The sequence below is a fragment of the Gavialis gangeticus genome, unplaced genomic scaffold (assembly GCF_001723915.1).
Source record: "Gavialis gangeticus isolate Ggan-Ray unplaced genomic scaffold, GavGan_comp1, whole genome shotgun sequence".
Classification (NCBI taxonomy): domain Eukaryota; kingdom Metazoa; phylum Chordata; order Crocodylia; family Gavialidae; genus Gavialis; species Gavialis gangeticus.
Window position 1 is genome coordinate 40,122,568 of NW_017728997.1, and position 26,147 is coordinate 40,148,714.

Sequence of the window (26,147 nt, forward strand, 5' to 3'; positions counted from 1 at the left end):
GAATTTGAACAGGGTGCTTTTTACCCCCTCATCCAAGTCACTGATGAAGATGTTGAACAGCGCAGGCCTGAGGACTGAGCCCTGAGGAACCCCACTACTCACATCCCTCCAGGTTGAATAAGACCTGTCCAGCACCACTCTCTGGGTGTGGCCCTCCAGCCACTTAGTGACCCATTTGACTGTGTAGGTGTCGACACCACAGTCCCCTAGTTTTTTAATGAGAATGGGGTGAGAGACAGTGTTGAAGGCCTTCCTAAAGTCCAGAAAGACTACATCCACTGCTACACCTAAGGATTTTGTGACCTGGTCATAGAAGGCCATCAGGTTGGTCTGACAGGACCTGCCTCTAATGAACCTTTAGTCGGTCACAAGGCCTGGGTCAGGCTTGCTTTCCTCCTGGAGCCTGTGAACTGGTAAGTGGGGCTTTCAGGGGGCCGGGGGGTTGTGGGGCAGGGCTGGGGTGGAAGCTGGCTGGGAGCTGAGGGAGCAGGAAGGTGTTGGGGAAATGCATGGAGTGCCTGGCCGGCTCCTCCATGTGCGGCTTCCCTAAAGGGCTGCTAGAGCCGCTTAGGTTCCATGTGCCCCTGGCCGGGCACTCCAGCCTTCAGCAGGGAGATGTGAAGTCAGCTGGGCATTCCAGCGACAAGCAGGGAGGTGTTGGGGAAATACATGGAGTACCCAGCTGGCTCCACATCTCTCCGCTTGCGGGGTCTGCCGCTTTGCTCCCCTCCCCACAACCTGGGGACAGAAGAGCCACGTGAGGATTTCCTAGCAGCCATGTAGGGATTTCCTAGCAGCTGGTCTGCACTGCCCCAGCGATGCACCTCCTGCACATGGGGCTGCACTGAGGGAAGAGGTGCGGGGCTCCACTGCTCAGAGCAGCGGCAGACGCAGGAGGCATGGCGGGGAGGCAAGGAGATCCCAGCGTGGTCCTGCTGTTCCCAGCCGTGCCAGGTCTTGCCTGCGGGGCTACAGCAGCCCTGCAGGAGGGAAGCAGGGAGGGAGCTCAAGCCCACAGCCCTCCCAGCTGGGGGCCCCTTCTGGCAGGGCAAGGGGGCAGGGGTTGTGAGTGGGGGGCAAGGCACACCAGCAGGGCTGGGGAGGCTGTAGAGGGAAGTATGGGGCACCAGCAGGGCCAGGGGGTGCTGTGCGAGGCCTTTTAATTTTAATCACGGATTTGGGGGGGTTTATCAGAGAATTTGCATTTTTTTTATCACAGAAAACCAGGATCCCTGGTGATAAATCATTTAACAAATGTGGTTTGTTGTTGTTTGTGTATTTTGAGATGCAGTATCCTTGGCTGTGTAGAATTCAGTAAGTTGTAGTGGGTGCCCTATTCAGTATTAGGTACCTACAGCTCTTGTCCTATAGTGAAATTTGATTCCATTTGTCCTGGCTCATCTCTGTATTTTCTTTCTCTTTTTCTAAGGTAGTTGTGAGAATCTAAATACAGAGTTCCAATAACAGAAGGAGTTATAAAATAAATTGTCCTTTTTCATTTGTGTATTTTTCCTGAAGATCTAATTTTGAAAAGAATTCTCCCATACAACCTGAGACCTAAAGTCTGGTGTTGGATATAGGCAAAGAACTCTGATGTTCTGTTCATCTACGAGTTAATTTCTAAAGGGAGTCTAGTCCTAAAACAATTAGGAAGCAGCTATTGACTAATTATGATATGTCTGCATAGTAGCAATTAGAAAGTGAACACAATGTAACTGAAGTGCAGAATATATAAGCCAAATCAGGTTAAGCCTCCAAGTTAAGCACACAGTGTGTACACTCAGTCAAAAGTAAAGTGGCCTTAGTTCACTGTAGCTTAACTTAAGCCCTAACAGTTAAGACATTGTTAGTGTAAGATTCATAGATTGTAAGGCTGAACGGGACCTCGGAAGTTCATCGGATCTAGCCCCCTGCACCAAGCAGGAAAGATAACTGGGGTCTAGTGACCCCAGGAAGGTGGCTGTCCAGTCTTAAAGATTTCCAGAGTAGGTGATTGCCCCACCTCTGGACAGAGCTTGTTCCACAGCCTTCTTCCAACCCTTAGGGTCCTCTCCAGGGCGCCACAAGTAGTGGAAGAGTTTCGCCAGGGGTTCCATGATGACTTCAGCCAGCTCCTTCGGCACTCTTGGATGAAGTTATCCAGTCCTGCCGACTTGTTTATGTCTGATTTTTTTTTAATTGGTCACACACAAGTTCTATGGCAATAGTAGGAAGGTGGCTTATTCTGTACTCTACCTGGCATGGTTTTCCCCTTGGTCCAGTGAAAGACCAAGGTGAAGTAGTCATTCAGGAGTTCACTTTTCTCCTGAGTGCTGGTAAGCAAATCTCCTGACTTGTTAAGCAATCTAATCTAAGTTCAGTTGTCGCTTTAGACTTTCTAATAGGGGTATGCCCACTGGTAGAGATTTTGGAGGTTGATACCAATAGCCAATATTTAAAAAGGCATATTGGCCAATACCGATCTGATTTCTGATCCAGTTGCCTCCAGCTGGTCAGCCCCCCCTGGCAGAAAGGGGGGGAAGGGGCTTGGGATTGCAGTTAGAAATTGTTTTTTTAGAAAGTTGATGCATGTACTTGGAGTGGGCAAATCTCAAGTGAGGGAAATGGTGCAGAGAGTACAGAAGAGAGGGAAGGTAGTGTTTAATGTCACAGCTCTTTCATTTGCATGTTCCTCATAGAATTTCATTTTAGTCTGTCAAGTTAAACGCAGCCGTATCTCGTAAGTCTTTCGTTGGAAAGATTAAGCTTTTCATTTCTGGATTGTAATTAATGAACAGATTTTATGGACTAATGGCAGCCAGCTGGAGGAAGCAAATTGGGAGGGGGAATAGGATATGGTAGCCATGTCTGAGAAAGCAGGTTGGAGACCATACTAAGTTGCTGGGTCAGGAAGGAAGAAAGCTAACTGCTAAACTTGTGTGTATTTATTTTATTTTCAGTCTTCTAAGTCATGGGGTATTCTGATATATTCTCAGATTTCTCTACTATTTTGCTATCAAATCAGCAGTTGTAAAACACGATTCACACCATTTTGAAGTTTGTATTGTATATGACAGTTCAGCAGAGACACAGTTTACTGTAATACAAGAGAAACACAAGCACTATTACTGAATCAGTGCTTTAGAAAACATATCAAGGTGTGGTGGCTCTAAACAAAGCAACTAGATATGAGCTGTTCCTTTCCCAAACACACGGTTTAGTTTACGTCCTTTAAATTGAACAAACTTCAGGTTTAAGCAGGTGATTAAACAAAAGAACATTTTTGCTGACTGCAGGGACTTCTGAAAACTGAACTGTGTATTATTGTAATACTTGTACTATAAGCACATTACTAAGATTAATAAAATTACTAGAATTAATCGTTACAAGCAGAACTATTTGAAAGAAGCAGATATGAAGTGTCTTAGACTGTTGTGTATTGAAACAAAGAGAAGTATTATGAGAGAGAGAATGAAATGAATATGCATCAATTATCTGTGCTTCAGTTGCAGCCCAGATGCAGGCCTATACAGTAATGAATTTTGAAGACTGGATAAGGCCTTTTGGAATTTGATGAAATACAGTTGTTTTATCAGAGTGTTGTCTTGCCAATAGGGTGATGTCAGTCTGGTGTGGTCAGACAGAGAGAGACAAATCCAGTCAGTAAAACAGCATTTTGTTTGGTAGACTTGAGTTGTGGTTTTTTCTCTCCCTAATTTAAATTCAAGTACAATAGAGGAAAAAATTGAAAACAAACCCTTTTTATTTACTTTTAAAAAAAATGTAAACCAGTTATAGGCATAATCAGTCTTAGGGGCCACGTGAAAAGCTTAAGATTGTGGTGTGGTATAAATACAGGATAATTCATGTGGGCACAGTCTTGTTTATAAAACACTTTATTCCCCACAAATGATGATGAGGCCATTACTGCTTGTTATGGACCTCTGCTGAATACTCATCTTCTGGGCCCCATATGTCTAGGGGTTCAGTCCTGTAAGGTGTTGATTATCTAAAAAAGGTGCTCAGGACTTTACAGGACCAGCACTGAAGTACTGATATCTTTATGAAATTGAGGTCGCTGCTGTGTTGACTTGATTAATGTTCACTAAGTGATTTTGTGCTCTGGAAAAAATCCTCATACCTCTCAAAACTAGCCAGTGGCTTCAGTACACTTGGAAAAATGATCACAATACTTTATACCAGGGATACGCAACTTCAGAGTCCCTGAGGGCCATATTCCACACAAGCTGTGGGCAACAGACAGCACACCATGCAGGCTGCATGACACAGGCTGGGTGGGCTCCCTGGGACCCCCACCATGTGCAGGCTTCCCACTGCACAAGCATTGCAAGTTTGCCCACTGCCACCACTGTGTGGGTAAACCCCCACTTCTGCTGCTACCACTTCACAAGTGATCCCCAACTACTGCTGTGCAGGCAGCACACGTTCTTCTTTGCCATCGTGCAGTGCACTCCAACTTTATAGGGCTTGGTGGGATTTTATTAAAGAGCTTCTTGCTGTGCTAGGTTTCTCTAAAAAGCTTTAAATACCAAGCGCTAAAGACAGTCATAACATTTTGGAGAGAGTGTGGACCCTCCTACTAAATGTGATTAATTTAAACACCATAGACATTCTCATGAGGATATGACTTTTTAAAAAAGAACTTTTGACACTTTTTACAAATACAAACAGCTGGATCAAGAATATTAACTAAACTGTCTCTTAGATTTTCCATAGTGTCAAGCTGCCTTTTTCCCTTGAAAATCAAAACAGTTTCTAGATTGGCTAATGGATAATATTGATAGAGTTTGCTTTTTGCAGATGCAGTGGCCCAGATCTAGAAGGGTATTTAAATCAGTAGAAATTGGGTGCCCATTACCTTTATGGGTCTTGGCATAGGAGACTTCAGAGGAGATCTTGGATACTGTGTAGAAATGAAGAATTCATGTATATGGCTGAGGGAAAAGCATCAAACTCTTTAGAATGAACAAGATTTTAATTTCAGAAGGGTCCCCCCCTCCACCCTCAAACAGTAAGGAAGGTGATTCTCTACCCATTAGAAGCTGATCCGATATAACATACTACTGCTAATACATTAGCTTGTATCCGAATTTGACCCTGATCTCTGTGTTGACATTTTTATGCAATATTAAAGGCTGAAAAGTGTAATGTGGAATTTTACTAATCAGATGATTATTAACCAAAATGCTTCTTCTTTGTAAAGGCTTTTTCTGCTTGGGAGAAGGGATTTTCTGTTAGCAACTTGGTTAGTTAATGCTGCAGGAAGCCTGCATATCTAACTTCAAAATTTCTCCTGTAGAAGTTTTTGCTATTTAGTTTTAAGATAGAAAGTTCCAATTTAGTTTTGCCAGATACTTTAATAGAAATCATGACTTGTGGTATGTTATAGGTCACCATATATATTCTAGATTATATCTTGCTGACTAAATTGACAAAATGTTTATTTTTACCGGTAAACATTCAGGAGGTATTTCTCCTCGCTTGTTCTTTTTCCAACAAAATATTACTTGTCACACGCATGGAATAAGGCAGCCTTCTATAAATCGTCTATGCATCAATGGCATATGAAATTGTATGGTGGTAGACAAAGATTTCCTTTTTCAGGTACCATTTGGCTATAGATGAAGTTGACTTTATCCTAATTTTATTCCTGAAAAGTGTGCCCCAGTGGAAATTAAAATGACTCAGGAACTGAAGTAAAAATGTAATTTTAAAGCTGTAACGAAAGTCTCTGTGTCTCTGTCTTTCTCTGGCTCATTGAGAAATAGTACCAGAGTAGATGAAGTTAATAGTCTAGCTTGCCTCCAAACCCCGTAACACCCCAAAAGAGGCTTTTCTTAGTCAAAAAGTCTTTTTGGGATTTAAATAAGATGTACCACAGTAAAGGTGTATGTTTCAATAAGGACAGTATAAGAGGTTAACACTATGCTGTAGGCCAGTCATATAGACAAAACTGTAATTGCAGTGGTAAAAAGATCCCCCCCAGTTTTAAAGACATGCTATACATCAGTGTATGGATGTGCTGTGTAGGAGCTAAATGCATTGCTTCTGGAATATGTATAGACAACTCCTGCATGCTGTGAAGAGGATTTCCTGTGAAGTATCAATTGTATAAAACCTGTGATGAAGTGTATCCACTGGATTTATGACCAGTTTATCTAGCTGAAAAGTAACTTTCTCAGGATTAAAGTTTTATGATCCTTGTACCAGACAGTAGGGCTGTGTGAGGCTTCAGTCGCTGATTCAATTCAGAGGGGGTTCAGCCTGATTTGGCAGCCAAATCTCCGAATCCGAATTGAATCAGGAGTCCCATTAATCTCTCTGAATTGAATCGGAAGTCTCCGATTCGATTTGGAGAGATTTGACGATTTGGATATAGACGCAGCTTTTATATGTTTTTTGTTAATTGCTCCAAGCATGTTTTCAAAGAGTAGATAAAAAAAGGGTTTTGAGCCAAATTTACACAGTGTCAATAAGAGCAGATTCTTTTCTCTCTCTTTTTATCTGACTGACTTGATTTGGGAAATTTATAATAAAATCATTTGAGTATTTCAAAATGTTGCATAAATTCAATCTTGAGTTTCTGACGTGAACTATAGTCCTGCATTTTAAAAAACATTAGTGTGGGGAAGGAAAAAACGTATTTCTTTGCAAAAAAAAAAAAATTAAATCATGCTTTGTAGACTGAGTAGAAGGCAAGGCAAGATGGCACTTTTGAGACTGGTTCAGAGTGGCACTAGCTTTTGTAAGTTACAGCCTGCAAGTTAGTCTCTAAGGTGCCACCCTGCCACTACCTTCTGTATGACTTCAAACTAACACTGCTAACCACATTTTTTAGACTGGGTAATGAAAGTTTAGTATTGGGTTTGGGTATCCTTGTAAAAAAAAAAATGCAAATAAAAATATTTTAAGCCTGCCAGTTAGCTCAACCTCAAAGATCATCTGAGGTTGGTATACTACTCCTTTCCATATTGCATTTTTCAACAGTACCTTAATTTCAGTAGTTCTATTTTAAACTGGATCCTAAACAGTCTCTTGGTTTACAAAAATGGCTCGTGAATTATACCTCATACTTTGCTTCTGACCACATTTTTAACTGTGTCCTGAATGCACCTCACATAGCATCCCATTACTGTGTCAAGGATTCTCCCTTGAGAGCTGTTTTTAAAGGGGATGTTGTTTTCTCTCTATGTTCATTTTACCTTGTGCTTTTCTTGTAGGTGAAGCAGCTCTAAGAGGTGAGCCGAAAATGCAGTCTCTTCCAGTATCCTCTGCTCTAACCAACCATCGAACAGGTCCTCCTCCCATCAGCCCCAACAAGAGAAAGCTCAGCATGGACCAAGGGGATGATGAGCTAGACTGTGAAAATGAACACATCTCTAAAATGAGTCGAATGTTCAGCCCACACCTGTAAGTTTCCGTTATTTAATATCTTTACTTTGTAACCACTTAACATCCAATACCACTGCTAACCCTTAGCTAAAACCATTTTTATGTGCTAAAAATCATACTGTACTTCACATAGAGGGCCACACTCTTCCATTGTTTCTTTACGAAGATCAAAGGAATTACATGGCAACTCTTTTTACAGCCACAGGTAAAAAGAATTACTGACAATTTACATCAGAACATTTATATCTGAGTATGGTTTTAAAAATACTCTTTTCTTCTTTCAACCTGCTCCTACATCCCCAGCTGCTAAGCTCACTAATCCTGGCGGGGAAAGAAAGCCAGAAGTGCTTTGTATTTTTCTGTGGCTGGGAGACTTAGAGCCAGCTGCTTGGGAGAGTCAGTACTGACTACTGGACAGGCTACAGTTGTTGCTAAAGTCATTTATGTGATCCCACTGCAGTGCTGATGGTGCATTTCATTAGGATGTAAAACTTTCCAGACAGGTAAGATAGAAATGAGTTCAGGTATTCTGGGGGAATATCATCAGGGCTTTGTTCTTGCTGCGCTCTCTCATTCCAAAGAATGCAGCTCTGGTTGGCAGCATGTCCAGGCTTAAAGATTGTTTTCATTCTTGACTAGAGGAAGTCATCAGAGTAGTTCAGGATTCAGAGGTAGCTTGATAACTGCATGCTGTTCCTGCTGCCTCAGCTCAAACAGCCCTCTGCATTCCGTGCATTCCACTCTACTTTGGACTGTTGTGTTCAGTCATAACATGAGGACAGAGGTATTTATCCTCAAATAAATCACCATAGTGTTAGTCAGAGGCTGGGTCTGCAGTCTGCAGGCTTGGAATTTGTTACAAATCGGGAATCCAGCACTGAAGTAATGCAAAACAATGAAAGCTCACAAGTGGGAAAGGACTTCTCACTTACAGTGGGGCTTTTTTTTAAAACTTTTTATAGCCCTTCACTCCACCCCTTGCAGTACAGACTTCTAACTTTAGAAAGAAGTATTTTAGTGGCAATAAATAACACATAGAGATTTGTATGCAACTTATAATTTTATATAACTTAATAGAAAATGTATATAATTGTCAAAACTCACATGTTGGAAATATAATAAAACACAGCTAGTAATTATGTATATATTGTGCCACTTTACACTGTGGAGACCATAAAAAGATGGAGTTTGTACTGTCCAATTCACATACAACCTAAATTGGCTTCAAACCTAGAACTTGGGAAACAGAAGGTGAAGTACATAGAATCTTTTAGATCTTAAAAGTAACTTAATACCTGATCTTGTGTAAGATAAGTTTATCTAGCAAATTATTCTTCCAGTGGACTCATAGATAAAAGATACATGTTTCCCTACAAATAATAAGAAGCAAGCAGGATTGCTTGCCTTCTGGTTCCAAAAGTTCAAATCAAGTCATTTAAGAAGTGGCTCTAGTTCAGGAAAACAGTACCTAGATTAGCATGTGTTCTACCGTTTTTATTTTATTTTTATTTTGAAAATAATTGTAGCAGATACTGTACAGACCAAAGGTGGCAAAACCGCAAACATTTTAGATGTCTCAGTTAACAAACACTCCTTGAATTTTGCATTATTAAGCAAAAATATTTTTCAAACGATTTCCAAGTTTTTCTTCTTTTCTAATTACTTACGTTCTTGTGTTAGTACTATTAACCTGCATTCAAGATGACTTCAAATTTAAGATGACCCTGTACTAATTAAATTTTCTACATGGAAAATAATACATTTGTCTTAATTTTTCCATGTACAAAATTTAATTATTGGAGGATCATCTTAAAATTGTTTCCAGCTTGACCTTTGCATCTTGCTGTCCTGCCATTTTCCTCTTTCTCCTCACCCCTGTCTGCACCCCTGCCACCTGCCTTTAACCTAGTCCCTTGACCTGTGGCCACATCCTTTGATCTGTGTTGCTGCCCGATCAGCAGCATGCCAGGGGGATGGTGAAGCAACACAGGTCAGGGGACATGGAAGCAATGTGGTGGGGTATAGCATGGCAGTGTGCACGGCTGATGCTGCTGTGTTCAGGCAGAGGATCAGCTGCATCCCCTGACCTATGCTGCTGCAAGGCACATATGGAGGGAGGGTTGGGTGGCAGTGTGGGTTGGGGGATGTGCTACTGCCCAATCCCCTGACCTGTACCTGCTGCTCCAGTCCCCCACCCAAATGCTGACTTGTGCTGCTGCTTGATCCCCCATCTGATCCTGAAGTGTGGTGCTGCCCTATCCCCCACCTGATCTCTGACTTCCTTTGCCACCTTTTCCTGGACCCTAACCCAGGACCCTGACCTGCAGTCAGTGCTCTGCTGCTGACTCCAAGCAGCAGTGCCAGCTCCAGCCCCAGGACCATGTCATGTCACACTGGTACTTGAATCCAAGATGAGACTTGTTTTTCCCCCACTGTTGACCAGGGCGGGGGGCATCTCATCTTAAGTAAATATGGTAAGTGCATTATCCAAGGTTTTGTAAAGTGTTACAAACGTTTATGATTAAAAAAAACATTAAACATCTGCAACGGAAGCTCATTTCCTTTACCACTAAAGGAATCACAGTAAATTTGAGGAAAGAAGTATTGTGGAGAGTATTATTGACAGTAACGTCAGCTTGGAGGGGCTAGAAAAGATAGTTTGGCAACCTTTTATTTGGAAAAAAACAATTCAGGTTTAGATACTTTTGCTGCCCTTTGAATATTAGGTGACAAGATTAATGCTTTTCCATATGAACAAGAGGATCATAACATTTCAGTTGTTTGCAGGTCTGTTAGAACAGATTTGAGAGAGATGTACTTATTGCAATTAGGGAAAACAGTGACATCTTCTGTACCCAAATAGACACTTATTCTACTACTTTGATGTGGTGTTATGTAGGACTGCAGACTTGGCTTGATCCATATCCAGGCTCCTGCTATTAGAACCTGGATTGTGGGCCTCTTCTGATGACTCGTCTAAAAGCATACAGCTCCAGTCTAGGAAGTGGCATCACTAGGGCCCATGATTCAGTAATTCAGATTTCATAGTCTCAAGGCAGGCAGACAGACTACAAAAAGGAGGCTTCCCTAAGCCTGTTCTGTAGCAAATTGCAGCCCCTTTCCTATGGCAGAACTCACTGACAATGAGTGGGGAGTTGCTAGTGATAAAACACTGCCACTCTCTTTTAAGAAATAATCCTGTCATGTGTAGCTACCATGAACAGTCAGTGGATGCATATTATGTCCCTTGTCCTATCTTGGAATGGCTTTATCTGGAAATGGAAACCCTTATCAGTCTTTTGTCTCTTTTTGTCTGTCTTCTTTGTTAGCTTTCTAAAAGCACAAAGTAGGTGTGTAAAAAGATCATATTGTACCTGTGATCATGATTAAACAGGATTGTATCTGCACCTTTATAGTGTAGAATATAAATGGTAAAATCTTTTCTAATAGTTTGACTTAAACCCTAAGTATGAGTGCTATAGCATTTTCCTATCACCAGACACCAAACAGGATGCGAATAAATCCATCTGAAGATTTTGGAACTGCAGAAGAAGTTGATAGAAACTGATAATTTGTTTTGGAATCAGTTTTGGACCTTCCAGGTGAATCTTTAAGATTCATATGCCTATGCTGATTAATTTTAGTCTAAAAAGCAAAGTTTGAGGTTCTCTGTTTAAAAAAATGTATTTTTCTAACATTAACAAATAGAGTCAGAAGGAAAATAATTTTCTTTCACCAGCATCCCACCACTTTTTCTATTACGTGCAACAAGTATACTCCCTGTTTAGAATTTGTTTTACTTTTTCCACGTTTCCCTTTTTTAAGTCTCTCAAGTATGTTACTTTTAAAAAGCATTACTGACTTGTGCATATTACAGTAAAAGCTTTGTTATCTGGCACTGATGGGGAATGAAGGGTGCCAGATAACAAGATATGGCCGGTTAATTGAGAGGCCTGAACAGGCGTCTTTGCCTGTTCAGGCTGCCACTTCTCCCACTGTGTCCGAGGCGTTGCCGCCCCTCCCACAGCATCGCCTACCCTCCTGTGGGCCCTGAGGGACAGGGAGGTGGGTCCTGTGCAGCTTGCTATGCCCTGGGCCATGGGCACTTCTGGTTTCACTGTACCTTACAAGCTGGCATGCCAATTAATAGAACATGCCAGCTTGTAAGGTTAACGGAGCTTTTACTGTATAATCCTAGCCAGACTAAAATATGCTTTACGCTGGTCTTTGTTTTTAAACAGTTCAGAGAAGCATGTTATTTTAAGCAAAGAATATATTACTGTTTTCTTATACAGTTTGAGTAAATTCCCTGTGATTTACAGAACAGTTCTTAGGAACTTGATTTATGTAGGAGCTGTAAGTGCTGTACATAAATCTGTTTGGCTGGGGAGGTATACAGACCTTGTGTTAAAGCAGGAGCCTTTATATTACATTTCTGTGACCTATTTGGTTTTTTATGGCAGCTCCTGTTTAATATTATGTGTATCTGGGTGTTGTGATGCAAGTGTAACACTAATGAAGTGTTGTACCTTTAAGTAAAGGTCTCAGACCTGACCTATGTTGTGTGGGTTTCTTGTTTGTCAGGCTAGAGGCATTTTCTCATTTTCACAGTTCAGCTGAAAACAAAGGCCTCCTTATCCTTGCAGAGAGCTCTTAAGAGCTGACATCAGCCTTTTCCCAGCAGGCATCATTTCTGCCTTAAGAGTCCTTGGGACTGGGAAGCCTGATAACAGATTCTTAACATGGCATTTTCTTTGCTAAGTAACAGAATGAGTAAATGCCAATTGCACCAAGAGCTTAGTGTCAGAAAAAAGTGACATTGATGTGTTTTTACTTGTCTTGTTACTAGGAACTAGCAAGTACATAACTCCTAACTGTATTTGCAGTAAGGGGGCAGTTATGGTTGGTTCTTTAGTGTAGGTAGAAATCATTGCAGCGCAGTGATTGTATTGTTTTCTTAGTTAGCACACTGTAATGTCAAAACAATATATTTAGTTGTTAAAGTGAAGATGATGATGATGGATGTTGGTATTTTCTTGGCTTTGTTTCTACTTTTAAAGATGTTCGTGATTCTTGCCATCTTAAAGCACGTTGGAAAGACATTAGCATTTTCTGTTTCCCTGCATGCTGCTCCAGTTTGAACATTTTTCTTTTGTAACTTGACAAAGATTAAATTCACATACATATTATATTTTAGTCTCTATCTTTGAGTCACAGTCCACTGTTTTGTAAGATTAGGATAGCTGTGGAAATAAATGTGCATATAATAATATCATACTTCTGTGGCAACAAATTGCAGCTGTATAAGTTTGAGGGTTAATCTCTTGATCTGCGTAGCATAAGAATTGGGTTATTATCATAATACAAGACAAAGATCTTTGTCCTTATATTATACATATGAAAATACTTTATAAAGTGATGTTTAATTTGAGACTCAACCAAACAAAATAAGTAATTTCGGAGTGTGGGCTGTTTCTCTGTTCTTGCTAGGATTGTGGTGTATATTATTCATACAGCTAGGTTGGGTTCTGTCAGTGGAGTTTCCAAGATGCTGTCACACTTTGCAGGTTTCATACTATCCAAATCTTGTGAGTCTTTTCTGCTGTGTAGAGTCCTCACAGCAAATCATTTAGATTTGCATATTTGCCACTCTCCAGCTGTTTTCAAAATATACTGGATTGCAGATGTCATGATGTGTTCAGTAAGGTTACCTGGCAATGATGGAAAGGAAGGGATTCAAGTGTGATCTTGAGTTCCAAAGACCTATTAAGTGTTAGATACTCCAAATATGTGCTTCTTATAGAGTGAAGCACTTCATCTTGTTCTCTAGCAGTCCCTAGCCATTCAGAGAAAGCAGTTTTGGTGTACATCAAAGAGTCATGTTCATATTCTTTTGAAGGAGATTAGGTGACAGTTCCAAGGTCTCTTTGGGGATGAGTTAAAAAGGGTTATCATGGGGTTGAGGGTGGCCTGGGGAGTCCTATAAATGGCCCTAACTTTGAACTCCAGGGTCTGTTTGGTTGTACCTCCAAACATAAAGCTGCATTTAAAAGTACTTTAAATCACTATGGAGGATTTTGGAGGGGAGGGGGTTACTGATTCCTGAACAACCAGGTTCCCTTCTGTTTTGCTTTTAGGGATCTGCAGTAGAAGGTTTCCTGGTGTAAACAGGATTTTTTGGTGATAGGTTTTATTGGTTATTGCATGGTTAGTCAAGCTTTCATGCACAAAATACCCTTCTTCAGGTATAGGCTTCACATCTTCCTGATGTGAAGGTGCTTTTGAAGTAGGTAAACATTAAGGAGCATGTTTAAGTCCACCCTGGTTCTGAAAGCCAATTAAGTACATACTTAATTTCAAGCACGTGTTTTGAGTTGTTGCTGAACTGCATGCTTTCCTGACGGGACCAGAATTTGGTGCAATTTTTGCCATCCATGCTAAACAAAAATACCTACTCTTTTTTTCAAACCTTGGATATATGTTTCGTTAGTGCTACAATAGATAGTTATTAGTCAGCTCTGTACTTTTAAGCAGAATGGTTTTGCTAACCACCTCCAGAAGTGTGCTATTTAATACTTTCCATTCCTGTCATGCTCCTATTAGAGAAGTACAAATTCTATAGACATTTGAGCCTTAAGTTTTACAGCAGCCTTGTAAAGTAGGGAAGTAGTATTCATACTGTACAGTTATATGAATGCAGACATCATACTGCAGCTTTCGACCAACTTTTGAGTTGCCTAATATGTATAAACAGTTCTGTTACGCCTTGGCTAGGAATAGACATTGCATTTATCACATAACCTATTGTGCCTGTGATTGTCCCAGAGTAGAAAATTGAGGTATTCACACATTTCAGTCAGGGTTTAGTGAACAGCTGAATGCATTGGTGTTTTCTGCCATTGATTCAATGATGCAATCCTGGGACAACCATTCAGACGCATTTTGTGACGTCTCCAGGCAAACTACTAGCACTTGCTATCTTGTTAATCTTTTGGGGGGTTTGTCCTGAGACAACAGGCATGGATATCTGAACTAGCACATTGTCCTGGGAGAAAATGATTTCTCCAGGGACAAATGTGACATCTATGCATAGCCCTTCTGGGCACACAAGTGGCCTCTTTAGGATGATGTTTGAACATCCCTGGAAGGCAATCCTATTCCTCTAATGGCTGTACTTTTATGTGCAAAGGGGATAATAGAATCAGTTGCATGCTTTAGTCAGTTAATTCAGGAGTTGGTTACAGGCTGCATTTTGAGCATCCACTAGGTAAAATACAATTCTGCCTGAAGTGACTTGCTCTAGGTCACATGGAAATCTAAAGCACCTAGGAACAGAGCTCTTGCATTAGGTCGTCTTATTCAGAAGACTTGTTCCTTTTCACAAAATGGATCATTTTATATTGAACAAGTTTTTGTGTATATTTACAGTGGAGTGAAATTTAGCATGGCAGATACCAATCAGATCCAAGTAAGAGGCAAGGAAATAAACTCATTTAAAAGCATACTGTTTCAATATATGGAAACAAAAGTTTTAAACACACTTCTTTTCTTTTAACCTTTATTCCAGATGTTTCCTTCAGTTTGACAGATGTACCATTTACTAGAAAGTTGCACTCTGGAGAATTGGAATGTTGTGGACACAGTTGCTATAGACAGTGATTCTGTAAGGGCAGAATTTGGAATAAAGCCTTACACTAACTTCTGGTTGAATAAGTAAATTTTTCTCCCCAAACTAAAAATGCAGGACTGGACAATCTCCTTTCATTTTTTCTCATACTGTAATCTGCAAAAACATGCTAACTTGCTTTAACTCATTCATGCAAAATTGCTGAGTGCTGACTCCCAATAAATGGTGTTATTTCTTAGTGCTAAAAGGTGGAAGATGTTACTTAGGCCCTTTTTAAGATGGGCTAGCTTTACTACTAAGAAAAGCACGTTCAACCTTCTCCAGAAATAAGTACTTTTCTTCCTCACTATTGGTACCTGCTTTGAAACCAGTTACTCAAAAATTAATATGGAAAAACTAATAAACACATCATTTAATGTACTACTTCTAGCACTGGTAATCTTCTTTTTGATATTTTCAAAGAACAGTAACTTTGAGAGGAAAGCATAGACAGACAGATTTTTGCGTGTCTTTTCTGGCCACCCTTTAGAAACTTGAGAGCTGGCTTCCTGTATAATAATGCTGTGAAGTCTGCTACTTTGTTTCTTCAGAAACCAGGCTGATTCCTACAGTGAACTTCACTGGAGAGCTTCCTATCCTTTGTATGACTTTAAAATAAAAAAAAATAAATGAAAAGAGATGCAGAAGTTAAATATGTTAAACAGAACCTAATGCCTAGTAAAATTTAAAAAAAAATTGTTTTCCTATGAAATACACGTATACTAATGCATTTAAATCTGCAAGATCATAATTACAAATAAATCCTCTAGGAGTGTGTTAAACTGTCTTCACAAACAATACAGGGAAAGCTTTATTTTCATCCTATGGGCAGACCTATGTTCTTGCAACATGGTTTTCCAGAGGACTCTTATTTTGACAAGGCTTGTGCCTGCCCAGCGTTTTGTGCAGGAGACTGCTTGCCAAGTTTGTGAGGCCCAAGGCTTTCTTGTGGGAGGACGCTGGGCTGTCTTCATGCTCTTTGGCAATGATTAAAGTGAGGTTAGTACCAAAAACCCTTTCATTTTATTCCCTGAACCTTGCTTTTTCAAACCAGATGGCAACCCCATATTTTCAGCTGCAGTTAATTTAAACAGTGAGGCAGCAAGTGCTGTGCAGAGGTCCAGAGTCGATGAGTTGCTCCGGAGGGGCAGAAGTGACTTCCTTCTTAACTGTACATCAGATCCATGTTCCTAACACTGGAGTTTGTTTTGCAGAGAGGCCACAACAGTAACTGCAGCTTTCAACTGTTGATAATTAGTCCAGCTTGCACTGTAAGGACTAATATACTCTGAGGCTATTTTTCCCTTAATTAATTGAAGTAACAGTTTCAGGTGAAGTCTGACACATTAAGGGCTACCAGCATTTATCATGTGACCATCTACAGACATGTTTGCATATATATTTGAAAGCAGTTGCTGAGTTAGGAGTGCTGTGTGCTTTTCCTTTGAGCCATTCTTCTGGCAGGATTTCCTTCAAAGGGGGTGGGTGTGTTTTAGTTTAGTTTTTATCCTTAAAGAAAATTACAAGGGAAATAAAAGGACTTTGCTGCAATTGAAGTCTGTAGGTTCTGACCTCAGTTATTTGACCACTTCCCTCAGTGGAAATTTTGATTGAATCCTGTGTTCTTTGTAGCTGCCTCAATTTATAATAAATTTGAGAGATGCTATCAATGCTGTATGACAGGAATTAAAAAAATATTTTATATTATCTCTCTAACTACCAAGCTTTAAATGAGCTCTGTAACTGAGATGCCTCTGTCAGACTTCTCATTCATATATAATGTTGTTTAAAAAATGGAGTAGAAATGAATGTATGTACAAAAATGTTATATGCCTGCCTGTTTACTTCATTTGTTTGCTTATTATACATGCCAATATGTGGAGGAATTGGAGTTCACTTGCCTATTTCATTGTATTGGCTTGGGACTGGGGTGCAGAGTACCTATAATTAAAAAAAAAAATAATAGAGAGTATATGTGATTAATTCTGTGAACCATGAAAAAGACTTTAGTTTAACTATCTTGCAAATATCTCAGAACAAGAAAAGAATGTGCTAATTATTACTTCATTTGCTCTTTAATGAGGTATGGATATAGAGTTACTGTTAATAAAAGTAGCATCAAATATTATCGATGAATTAAGGTTGATTCGCATGTCCTGCCAAAATCCAATCGTTGAAGTCATTGTCTACAGAAACTGTGTCTGTAGCTTATGTGGGAACTTTATGTGCATGGCTCATTTCTTGTTTGCTTTACTATCAGCAGTGATAAGGAATGCAGCTTCCTGAATTGTACTGTTGCAAATTTCCAGTCAAAACTGTTTTTTAGCATTCATATGAATTAACTATTCATGTGCATTAAAAGCAAGCAATTAACATAACATTTTCATTTTAAAGAAATGTACTGGTTTTGCTTTATCTGACCAACCATCTTAAAGAAAAAAATTCCATAATGAGACAAGTGTTGGGAAGCTGAGACATCCTTTGCTACTAGGCCAGAAGAGTGCTATATACAAGACTGTCAGTCCAAGGCCAGTGTGGCTACATCTGTTTGAGTATTGTGACCATTTTGTCTTTTTCTTTGAATCATGCTGGCCTGATGTTGTAGCCTTGATGCTCCAGGAAATACGGGAGAGACTAGGATTTGCAGGGAATCACCTTGCTAGTAATTCAGTTCCTTAAACAGAAATGTTGTTTAAAAACTCATCAGGTACCTTGGAGGGGAGGTATTACTCTCATTTCATACATGAGGTGGCTGAGGCATATAGAGGGTAAGCGACTTGACTTTAGAGATGACATTCTGTCATGTACCCTGACACATGCAATAGTTTGGCTTGCATTCAAGAAGCTGTCACTGGGCAACAACCGTTTTACCAGCTAGTGCTGTGCCACTAATTTCACCCTCTTAGACCAAATTAATTAACTCCTGAAAGCATCTATTCAGAAGCCTTTGGTGACTGTTAATATAGTTTGCCTCTGACCCAAAAATGGAATCTGTCTCCTGGTGTCCAGTCTCCTCCACTTAACACATGACTGAACTTAATGTCTCTGGTGATTTATATTGGTTTTCAAAGGGAGAAAATCTGTTTGAATATACTTTTTATTAACTGTCTTTTAAAAATAACTCTCCTATAATATTCAAGATAATGTAGTTAGCATGTCTTCTTTAAAGATACAACATACTTTCATGTCAGATCCTTCTCTTATTCATTTCTGATTACTTTAAAAGTTGAAGTCCTGGTTTGCAATTTGGGGCCTTTCCAATTTGCAAAAAGTGTTTCTTTACTTGTTTGTTTTATATATTCAGAGCAAAACTAGGGAGGTTACTTTCCTTTGAACAGCAATTTAAAGCAGTGGACAGGGGTCAAATTCGAGTTCCCCCTTTTCTTTGTAATATAGGTGGCCCCTCTTGCAGACTGTTCCTTATCACATTAGACCAGGGAAACCGGAAGTGCAGAGTTCCTGGACACATGGTCAGGAAGTTCCCCTTTTCTTTTTACTTGACCAGAGATTGGTATAAGATTTAGCAAGGCTGATCATTAATTGCTGTTGCTTCTTGAAAGCTCCTGTTCAGAGAGATGAAAGTTGTGGTCAAGCTTTAGCTTCCATCTTGAGGTAATCTGACTAAACTTTAAGGCTACAGGTACTTGAAATTGTACCTGAAATTGAGTTTTGGTGGAGTTTTTCATGTACGCATGTAAATCCTAGAACAGTGATCTCCAACTCAGGGTGCCTGGGCAACCAGCTGCCTGCAAGACACTCCAATATTACTTGTGGCTACAGGAAATTAATTTAAAAGTAGGCCTCCACCTCTACAGTACAAGTTGACAGCGTAAAGCAGTGGTAGGCAACATTTTTTGGCCGGAGTGCCAAAAACCACAAAGTCTACCTTGGAAGGTGCCAGAGTCCTGAAATGCTGGAGCCCAGAGCAGCTGTTTGCAGCATCCTGGTTGCAGCCAGCCCACGAAGCCCAGTCTGCTTGCAGCAGGGCTTGCAGCCTCCCAGCCACCTGCTGGGAGCAGCCTGGGCTCTGTGGCTGGCAGCAGCTGCGTAGAGCCTGGGCTGGCGGTGGTGTGCCGAGAAAAATGGCCTTGCGTGCCATGCTCAGCACGTGTGCTGGGGGTTGCTGACCCCCAGCATAAAGTATGATCACGGTCTCTGCATGTTACTTGCTCTATCCTGGTGCCTATGGGCCAGTGAAGGTTTGGTACCGCTGTACTAGAGTGAGTGTCATGACACTGTCTAGGAAAGATCAGAAAGTGAGCTAAATTTATTAGATACAGGTTTCCCTCGCTTTATGTGGTTTCTGTATGTGCAATTTTGCTCTTATGCAATGACCCTTTTTATACCAAAAATTAGTTATATGCCAGGTAAATTCACTCTTATGCGATCTGTGTGGTGGAAACCCTCAGTCAATTGCTTTGTGCGGTACATTGTGGGGGTGACAAGCACTAAAATACAGTCTCTTTCGTTTATCTGTGCTCCTTGCTTGTTGTCTGTGACACGTGTTTCTGTAGTTGCCATAATCCCAACTGTTTTTATTGCATTTGATAAATTATTTGCCTTTCTTGTTTTTGTTATGAAACTGTTTTCCTAGAGGATGTAGCATACATGCAAATCTGCAATCCAGGATTATAACTGCGAACAGCTAATGAGCTGTTTGTTTCAATGGATAATTGAAGATACAGTAAAATCCCTGATATCCGGCACAAGTGGGGAATGGGGGGTGTCGGTAATGTAAAAATTCCAGTTACTTGAGGGCACAGGGTTTCTGGCTGCATGCAGAGTGGGGGTGGGGTGGTGGCAGCCACATGTGGAGCGGTGGCAGCACAGCATGGTGGGTGGCAGCGGCAGTGGCCGCATGCAAGTTTTCCCTCTCTTCCCCCCCTTCCACCCCCTGTATCCGGCCAGCCAGCCGGAAATTTCAGTTACTACAGTGTGCTAGTTAGTAAAATCCTGGATAACAGGGATTTTACTGTACCCTGAAGTAGCCCCTGCATTACAGTCTAATATGAGAACATATGTACAACAGGATTACCTCCTTTTCTGTATTTTCTTACTGTGTATGTATATAGAAGTATGCTGTTCTGTGAAACGTCTATAGACACTCAGTACCATCAAAAGTGGAAGCATGTCCTAAGTGCATGTTCTTAAGATTGAAACTATTAAAAAAATGTGCATACCCATACATCTTCCCACCAGCTTCCTTTCCTATAACTTGTGCATATTTCATGATCAGATTATAAAATTGAATTTAGCATTCAAGCTGTGAGAACTCTGATGGTCTGTGACTTTCAGAAAACCAAAACTGTTTTGAAAGACCTGAGACGTAGTTACTGGACAAGCTTCTGGCTGGCAGTTAAAAATCCTGGATGCCTTTATTGACTATTGTTTTCAGTGTGACACTGCAAGTAAAACTAGCCACCTGCCTCTTTCCTTATAAGCACTATTGAATGGGAGAAAACTGGAAGACTTGCCGGCTACAGTACTTTGCTCAAGTTCTTCACAGCTAGTTGGGTCACAAGCTGTGCCTGTAGAAGAGTGCACCAGTCGAAATGCATTCCAAAAAATGCAGGAGGGAGCAGAGCTGCTCAGTAGTGCTACAGGAAAATGACTGCAGAAGATCAGTGGTCAGTTCTTTTCTGGGTTGACTTTTTAAAGGTAGGTGAAGTAGGCACCCACCTACTAGGTAAGGAGAAGTTAGGAACAACAAAGCAAATTTACAAGCATTAACATTTGCCGTCGAGAGTTATTTTCTGTTAAAACTGGCAATGTTGCAAAACTTGCTGTCAGACGGCACACAATTTCTGTTTAGATGAGTCAATTTTTACTTTGTTTAGAAATACATAGCTTGTTTTGTACTTCAGTATATGCATAGTTGGCTAGTGGTCTTCAGTAAGGGTATAAATTGTTGTGGCCAACTGCACTTTAATATCTCAAAAAAAGTGAAAGGGAGACCAGCAGTGTAAACAACATTGTGAAAGCAAGTCAAGCACTTGTGAGATTTCTGAAATCAGTTATCCTGCTTACAGCTGATAGTTGAAGGAACCCAGTAAAGAAACCTAGGGATTTTAAGTGCTGGGCAGAAGCCTGTCCAGTCCAAAAAATTGTCTCAGTTCTTCAGGCCAGAACTCGGGCTTTCTTGGGCTGTCAGGCAGTTGGATTTCTCTGAGCTTGAACATCAAGTTCATTTTAGAAATCTGACCTTTAAGTATGCACAAATTCTGGAAAAGGAAGGATAAATTAAAAATGGATGGCTTAAAACTTGGGATAAGAATAAATCTAAGAATATGGGTGTGTAGGAACATGGGGGGGGGGTTGGGGGGGGCGCTTAATGGTTTCTCCCCTAAATGTATAAACTTAAAGCATTCTTCTACTGATGCAGTGGAACCTTCTAGTAATGAATGTTCACACAGTCGTTTAAACATGCTGGTGTTCCTACTTCTGAAAATAACCTGTAATGAAAGAGTTTTAGTTCTGATCGGTCTGGAGAGCTTTCTTTAGCCAGGAATTATGTTCAGGACTCGTTCAAAAAACACTGAGTAAACTAGGAAAACACAAGTAATCATCAGGCCATATGAACAACTATCATATGCAAAGAGACTTAGAAATTAGACTGGAGCAAGATCTTATGATTTACAAAGAAAAACTGTCAAATGAATTGGCAAGCTCTTTTAGAAAAGATTTACAATTTGATCGGACTGCACAGAATAGAAAACATTCCTCGAAGTCATTCAGTGAACAAGGTCTGTTCATCCCATATTGAGAGGTTTGGTTTTTGTTTTGTTTTTTTTTAGGTGTGTGAAATTTAGCAAATATGGACCTTGTGGTACAAGATCATCTCAAATTATTTCAAAGGAATATTACTTGGGAAGGAATATTTTAACTGAAATTATTCATATTTTAGGTATATGACTGATAAGGTTTTGGCACACATGAATCTGTCATACTTGACTATATCAAGGACATTAATAAACAAGAGCAGATGGCAGTCGTTGTTAGATTTCTTAGTACTACTGGCTCCCTAGAAAAGAGGGTAGATATAGCACAAGTTCCACCTATGCTCAACAAAGAAGAGGATATTTGAGTATGGGCTAGATCAAAATTGCTCTAAAGGAGAAATTCATTAATAATTAATTCATTAATAACACTGAATAGCAAAAAAGAACAAGGCCAACTATACTCTTCTGAGAAAACCAAATTTAATTTTTAGTTTCTATGTATGAAGGAGTAATCTTGCAGCAATAATGATGATATTTTTAGTCTGTTTTAAAGTTGCCTACTTTTGAGGCTTTTCAGTGTGGAATACTACTAAGCTGTGAAATGGAGTGGCTGCTCAAAATAACAGGGCAAATGGGACTGGCAGGGGAGCTTCTACAACATGATGAATGAAAGGGAATATAAATAGTGATACTGGTCATTCATAGTAGATCTGGCAGTATTTTCATACTCAGACATGGAAAAAGTTTTATTAGCTTTTTTTAAACTTGGTTTCATACTTTTGAGGTTGATTAGCGATTACTTCTGATAATCTGGTTGGCACTTTTAAATGCAGCTATGTAAGTAAGTTTCCTTAAAAGCTCTAAATTGGTAAATAACACTGTTATGCATTTTTCTCAGTATGTTGAAATGGCCATTACAGTATGTTGAAATGGCCCCTCCCAGCTGGTATCTCATTGGTGGAAATGTTCCACTAGTCTGAAGTGTCCTCCAAGCCTGGCTTGCCGGGCAAAAGCAGCGAGCCCACCACACATTTTATGTTAGTTTAGGAGAATTCCTTTAACAAAAGCAGTTGTCTTTTTTCAAACCTCAAAAGTTTTTGAGCAAGCACTGTAGAAGCTATTATTGGCAGCTTTGTTCACCATCGCTACAGTTACAGATACTGTATTCTGTGCTGGCAATGTGCAATTATCAGTAGATGTTGACTCTCATGGCAATCTTTGTGCATCAGGAATCTGAATCTCGTGAAGGGATGCTGAAGCTGCATGTCAAACCATCAAAATAATGCTTAAGTCATGTCAAGTTGCAAATGTTAAACTGTCATCAGTTGAATGTGTGATGTTTGTATGAGGAAAAACATTCTGGACACAAGTACTCTGAAGTGGATATATTTTCTTTCTGTAGCTGAACCATACATTCACAGCCATATTAGGTAAAGGCTATTTCAGCTAAGGAGTGTGGAACATTTGCGGTTTTCCTTAACGTGGAATAAAGTAATACTTTTGGGATCCATTTCTTAAGAAATGGCATGTTAGAAGTGAGCATAAGCAAAACTGTGTCCCCTCTACAGGGCCTCTTTTTTTCCCCTTTCCTTAAACAGTTGGCAGTCAGTTTGTTCCTCTAGGGTGGGTGTGAATTACTACCACTCTGTGCCAATAAACAGAGCAGCAGCATTTTTAAATGCTGTACAAAACAAGAACTGGTCAGAACAATGTGCTATAGCACCCTTGAACTGATTCATGCAGAGGACTGAAACTTTGTTTTCAATTAACAGTCTTATTATTTAGAACCCAACTAAAGCAGACTTTCATCTAACAGTAAGGATGTATGTGGTTTTGGTCTGACATCCATCTAAGCACATGATGCCTGGTAAGCACTGGAACCTTGGTTATAACTTATGATTCACTGGGGATAAGCATGAAAAACAATGTCTGTTTTAAGCACTGGGGAAATGTAAGAGTTGAGCAGTGTGTAGTTTTGCTTAAATTAACCTACCAGTAGGTATCTTGGGGAAAGGGGAGAAGGTTGCACCTTTTACTGGTGTGATAACCATTTCTTTGCCTGCCATTTACACTCATAAGGCCAATTGAAGTTGATCTCTTTAGTGATGACACACTCATAGTTGCCCACCGTGAAGTTTAAGGCTTGGAAGGGCTAGAGGACAGTGAGGAACTGTTTGTGTTTGGTCAGTTAGTATAATTCAAAGAGCATGTATTTAAACAATTTTCTGGTTGTGTGAGATATATGAAGATACATCTCCCTACTAGTTTTAAAAAATCCTAGATATAAAAAACTACTGCATTTTAGTGAAATATAATTGTCTTCAGACATAGAAGTAATTTCAAAGGCCCCTTTGACCAAAGGATAAAGTATTTAAACAAGACTGCAGCTATTTTCCAAAACCCAATTATGTGGGACTTTTAAAACCTATAATCAAAAGAAACGTATACAAACTGTACATTAAGTCTTTACACTGAATGGTGTTTTCAAAGAAGTTTCTAGCATAATAGCTTTCCTCCTCTTACTACAGACACCAATTTTGAGCAATCATAGAACTATTTTCAGTTTGAGATACTTCTGCTGCTTTTACAAATAGAGTTTATATTTTCTTTCTAGACTTCCAAATAACTTTCAGTAATGAGAACAATAATCAAGCCCCTATTTTCCCCCCTGTTCTGGCAAATTTTCTTTTGTACAAATGCACCATTGAGATAAATAGATGTCGATATTGATAGATGCACACACGTGTGCTCATACATTTTTAGATGAGATGATAATGCGGAGGCTTTTGCATAACTTATTGAAATATTAGGGCAGTCTTTACTATTAATTTAGATATATTTTTTATTAAATACAAGGGTATTTCCAGTTTTTTCCATATTGGTTTAAGTCTAACAACTTATTGTTAATACCAGTGGTACTGAAATATTGGTATATTCTAACACAAGTGGTGCACTTGTTTTACTAGTCTGTGTGGTACTGCAAAATTGTGCTGGGTTCAAACAAAGATGGCAGGTTTCCTCTGTAGATTAGTAAAAATTAAAGACAACTTCTGTACCCAATGAGACTCAGTACTCAGTCTAGAAGGTCCCATTAACCATCTCTGTGATGCTTAGTTTCAATTCTCAATCTGTGGATTTCTCTCTCCATAGATAACATCTTATTTATTAACAGCAGTATATGGAGATGAGATGTTACAGACCTGATTACCTACCCATCAGCCCTCTTGTCTCTCTGCAAGTTTGTGTATCCTTACCTTTTTCTAAAAGTACAAAACTTCAAGAAGTTAAATAAATAAAGGAGATAAAACAAGAAAAATTCACTTGTTGTAAAAAAACAGTGACTAAATTAAGGCTTCCTGACCAGGGATTTAAATGAACATGATTTAAATCAAATCCAGATTCGATTAATCAAGTCTGCTCGATCGTCATTTAGGGCACCTATACATGTGCCCAGCATCGGCTCCGACATTGTAACAGTTAACTTTCAGAATGTCGGAGCAGGCATCGTGCATGTGTATCGGTGCCTGAATGACTGTCTGGCTAAGAGGAGCAGAGCAGGTATCGATGCTTCAAGGTTCAGCATATAACTTCTGTGTAGATTCAGTGGATTTGCCAGTTACACAGAGCAGATGCTGCCATTTTACCACTTTCTCTGTGGCTCTCACCATGCTCCAAAGTTTACAGGGGTCTAGCTATGTAAATCGGGTGCTCAACCTTCAGCCTGCAGGCCAAATGCAACCAATTGCATCTGGCCTATGAGGCTTCCCACGGGGTGGGAAATTTGGTGGTGGGGGAACAGTGGCCATTAATACAGTCACCCTCCCCCTGACAGATTCCCAAACCACAAGACCCCACTGCCAGTCACAGGTGGGCCATGCCCCCTCCCTAATACCTGGATCAGAGTTGGGCCACACACCTCCCCCCTCCTGTAGGCTGGTTGTGGGGTCAGATGGTGCCCCTTCCCCCATGGGGCCAAGCCACACTGCCTTTCCCTGCAGAACTGTGCCAAGCCCCCTCTCCTCACAGGGCCAGTTTGGGGTCAAACCGTGCCTCCCCCCCTTCCCCCGCAGGGCTGGTTTGGAGGCAGGCCATGCCCCTTTTACTCTGTGGAGCCAGTCTGGTGGTGGTCCTAATCTGGTACCCAGGGCAGTCGTAGTAGGACCCTATCCAGGTGTGGGGATGGGGGGGGGAGAGGTCATACCTCCTCCTACTGCAGGGCTGGGTTGGGACCAGGGCCATTTTGGGGGTGATTTGTAATTTTATAAGCATGATATAACATCGGCTCAGTGAGAATCCCTTCCTTTTACTTTTGGGTTGGAATCTTTTGGTTTTATGGGTGAAGTTACTTGTTATACTTAGATCATCCTGAG

General features: G+C 40.3%; 1 protein-coding gene across 4 annotated transcripts in view; it reads left to right on the plus strand.

Moving 5' to 3' along the window:
• VGLL4 (vestigial like family member 4) overlaps window positions 1-26,147 on the plus strand; it is a 229,880-nt gene that overhangs the window by 183,163 nt on the left and 20,570 nt on the right. For 3 of the 4 annotated variants that reach the window (XM_019505090.1, XM_019505091.1, XM_019505089.1), the window contains one exon: window positions 7,221-7,410. In XM_019505090.1, coding sequence (XP_019360635.1) covers window positions 7,221-7,410 — 190 coding nt within the window. Of the gene's footprint in view, window positions 1-7,220; window positions 7,411-15,963; window positions 16,058-26,147 lie in introns of those variants that run through there. The other variant, XM_019505093.1, reaches the window with a different exon arrangement.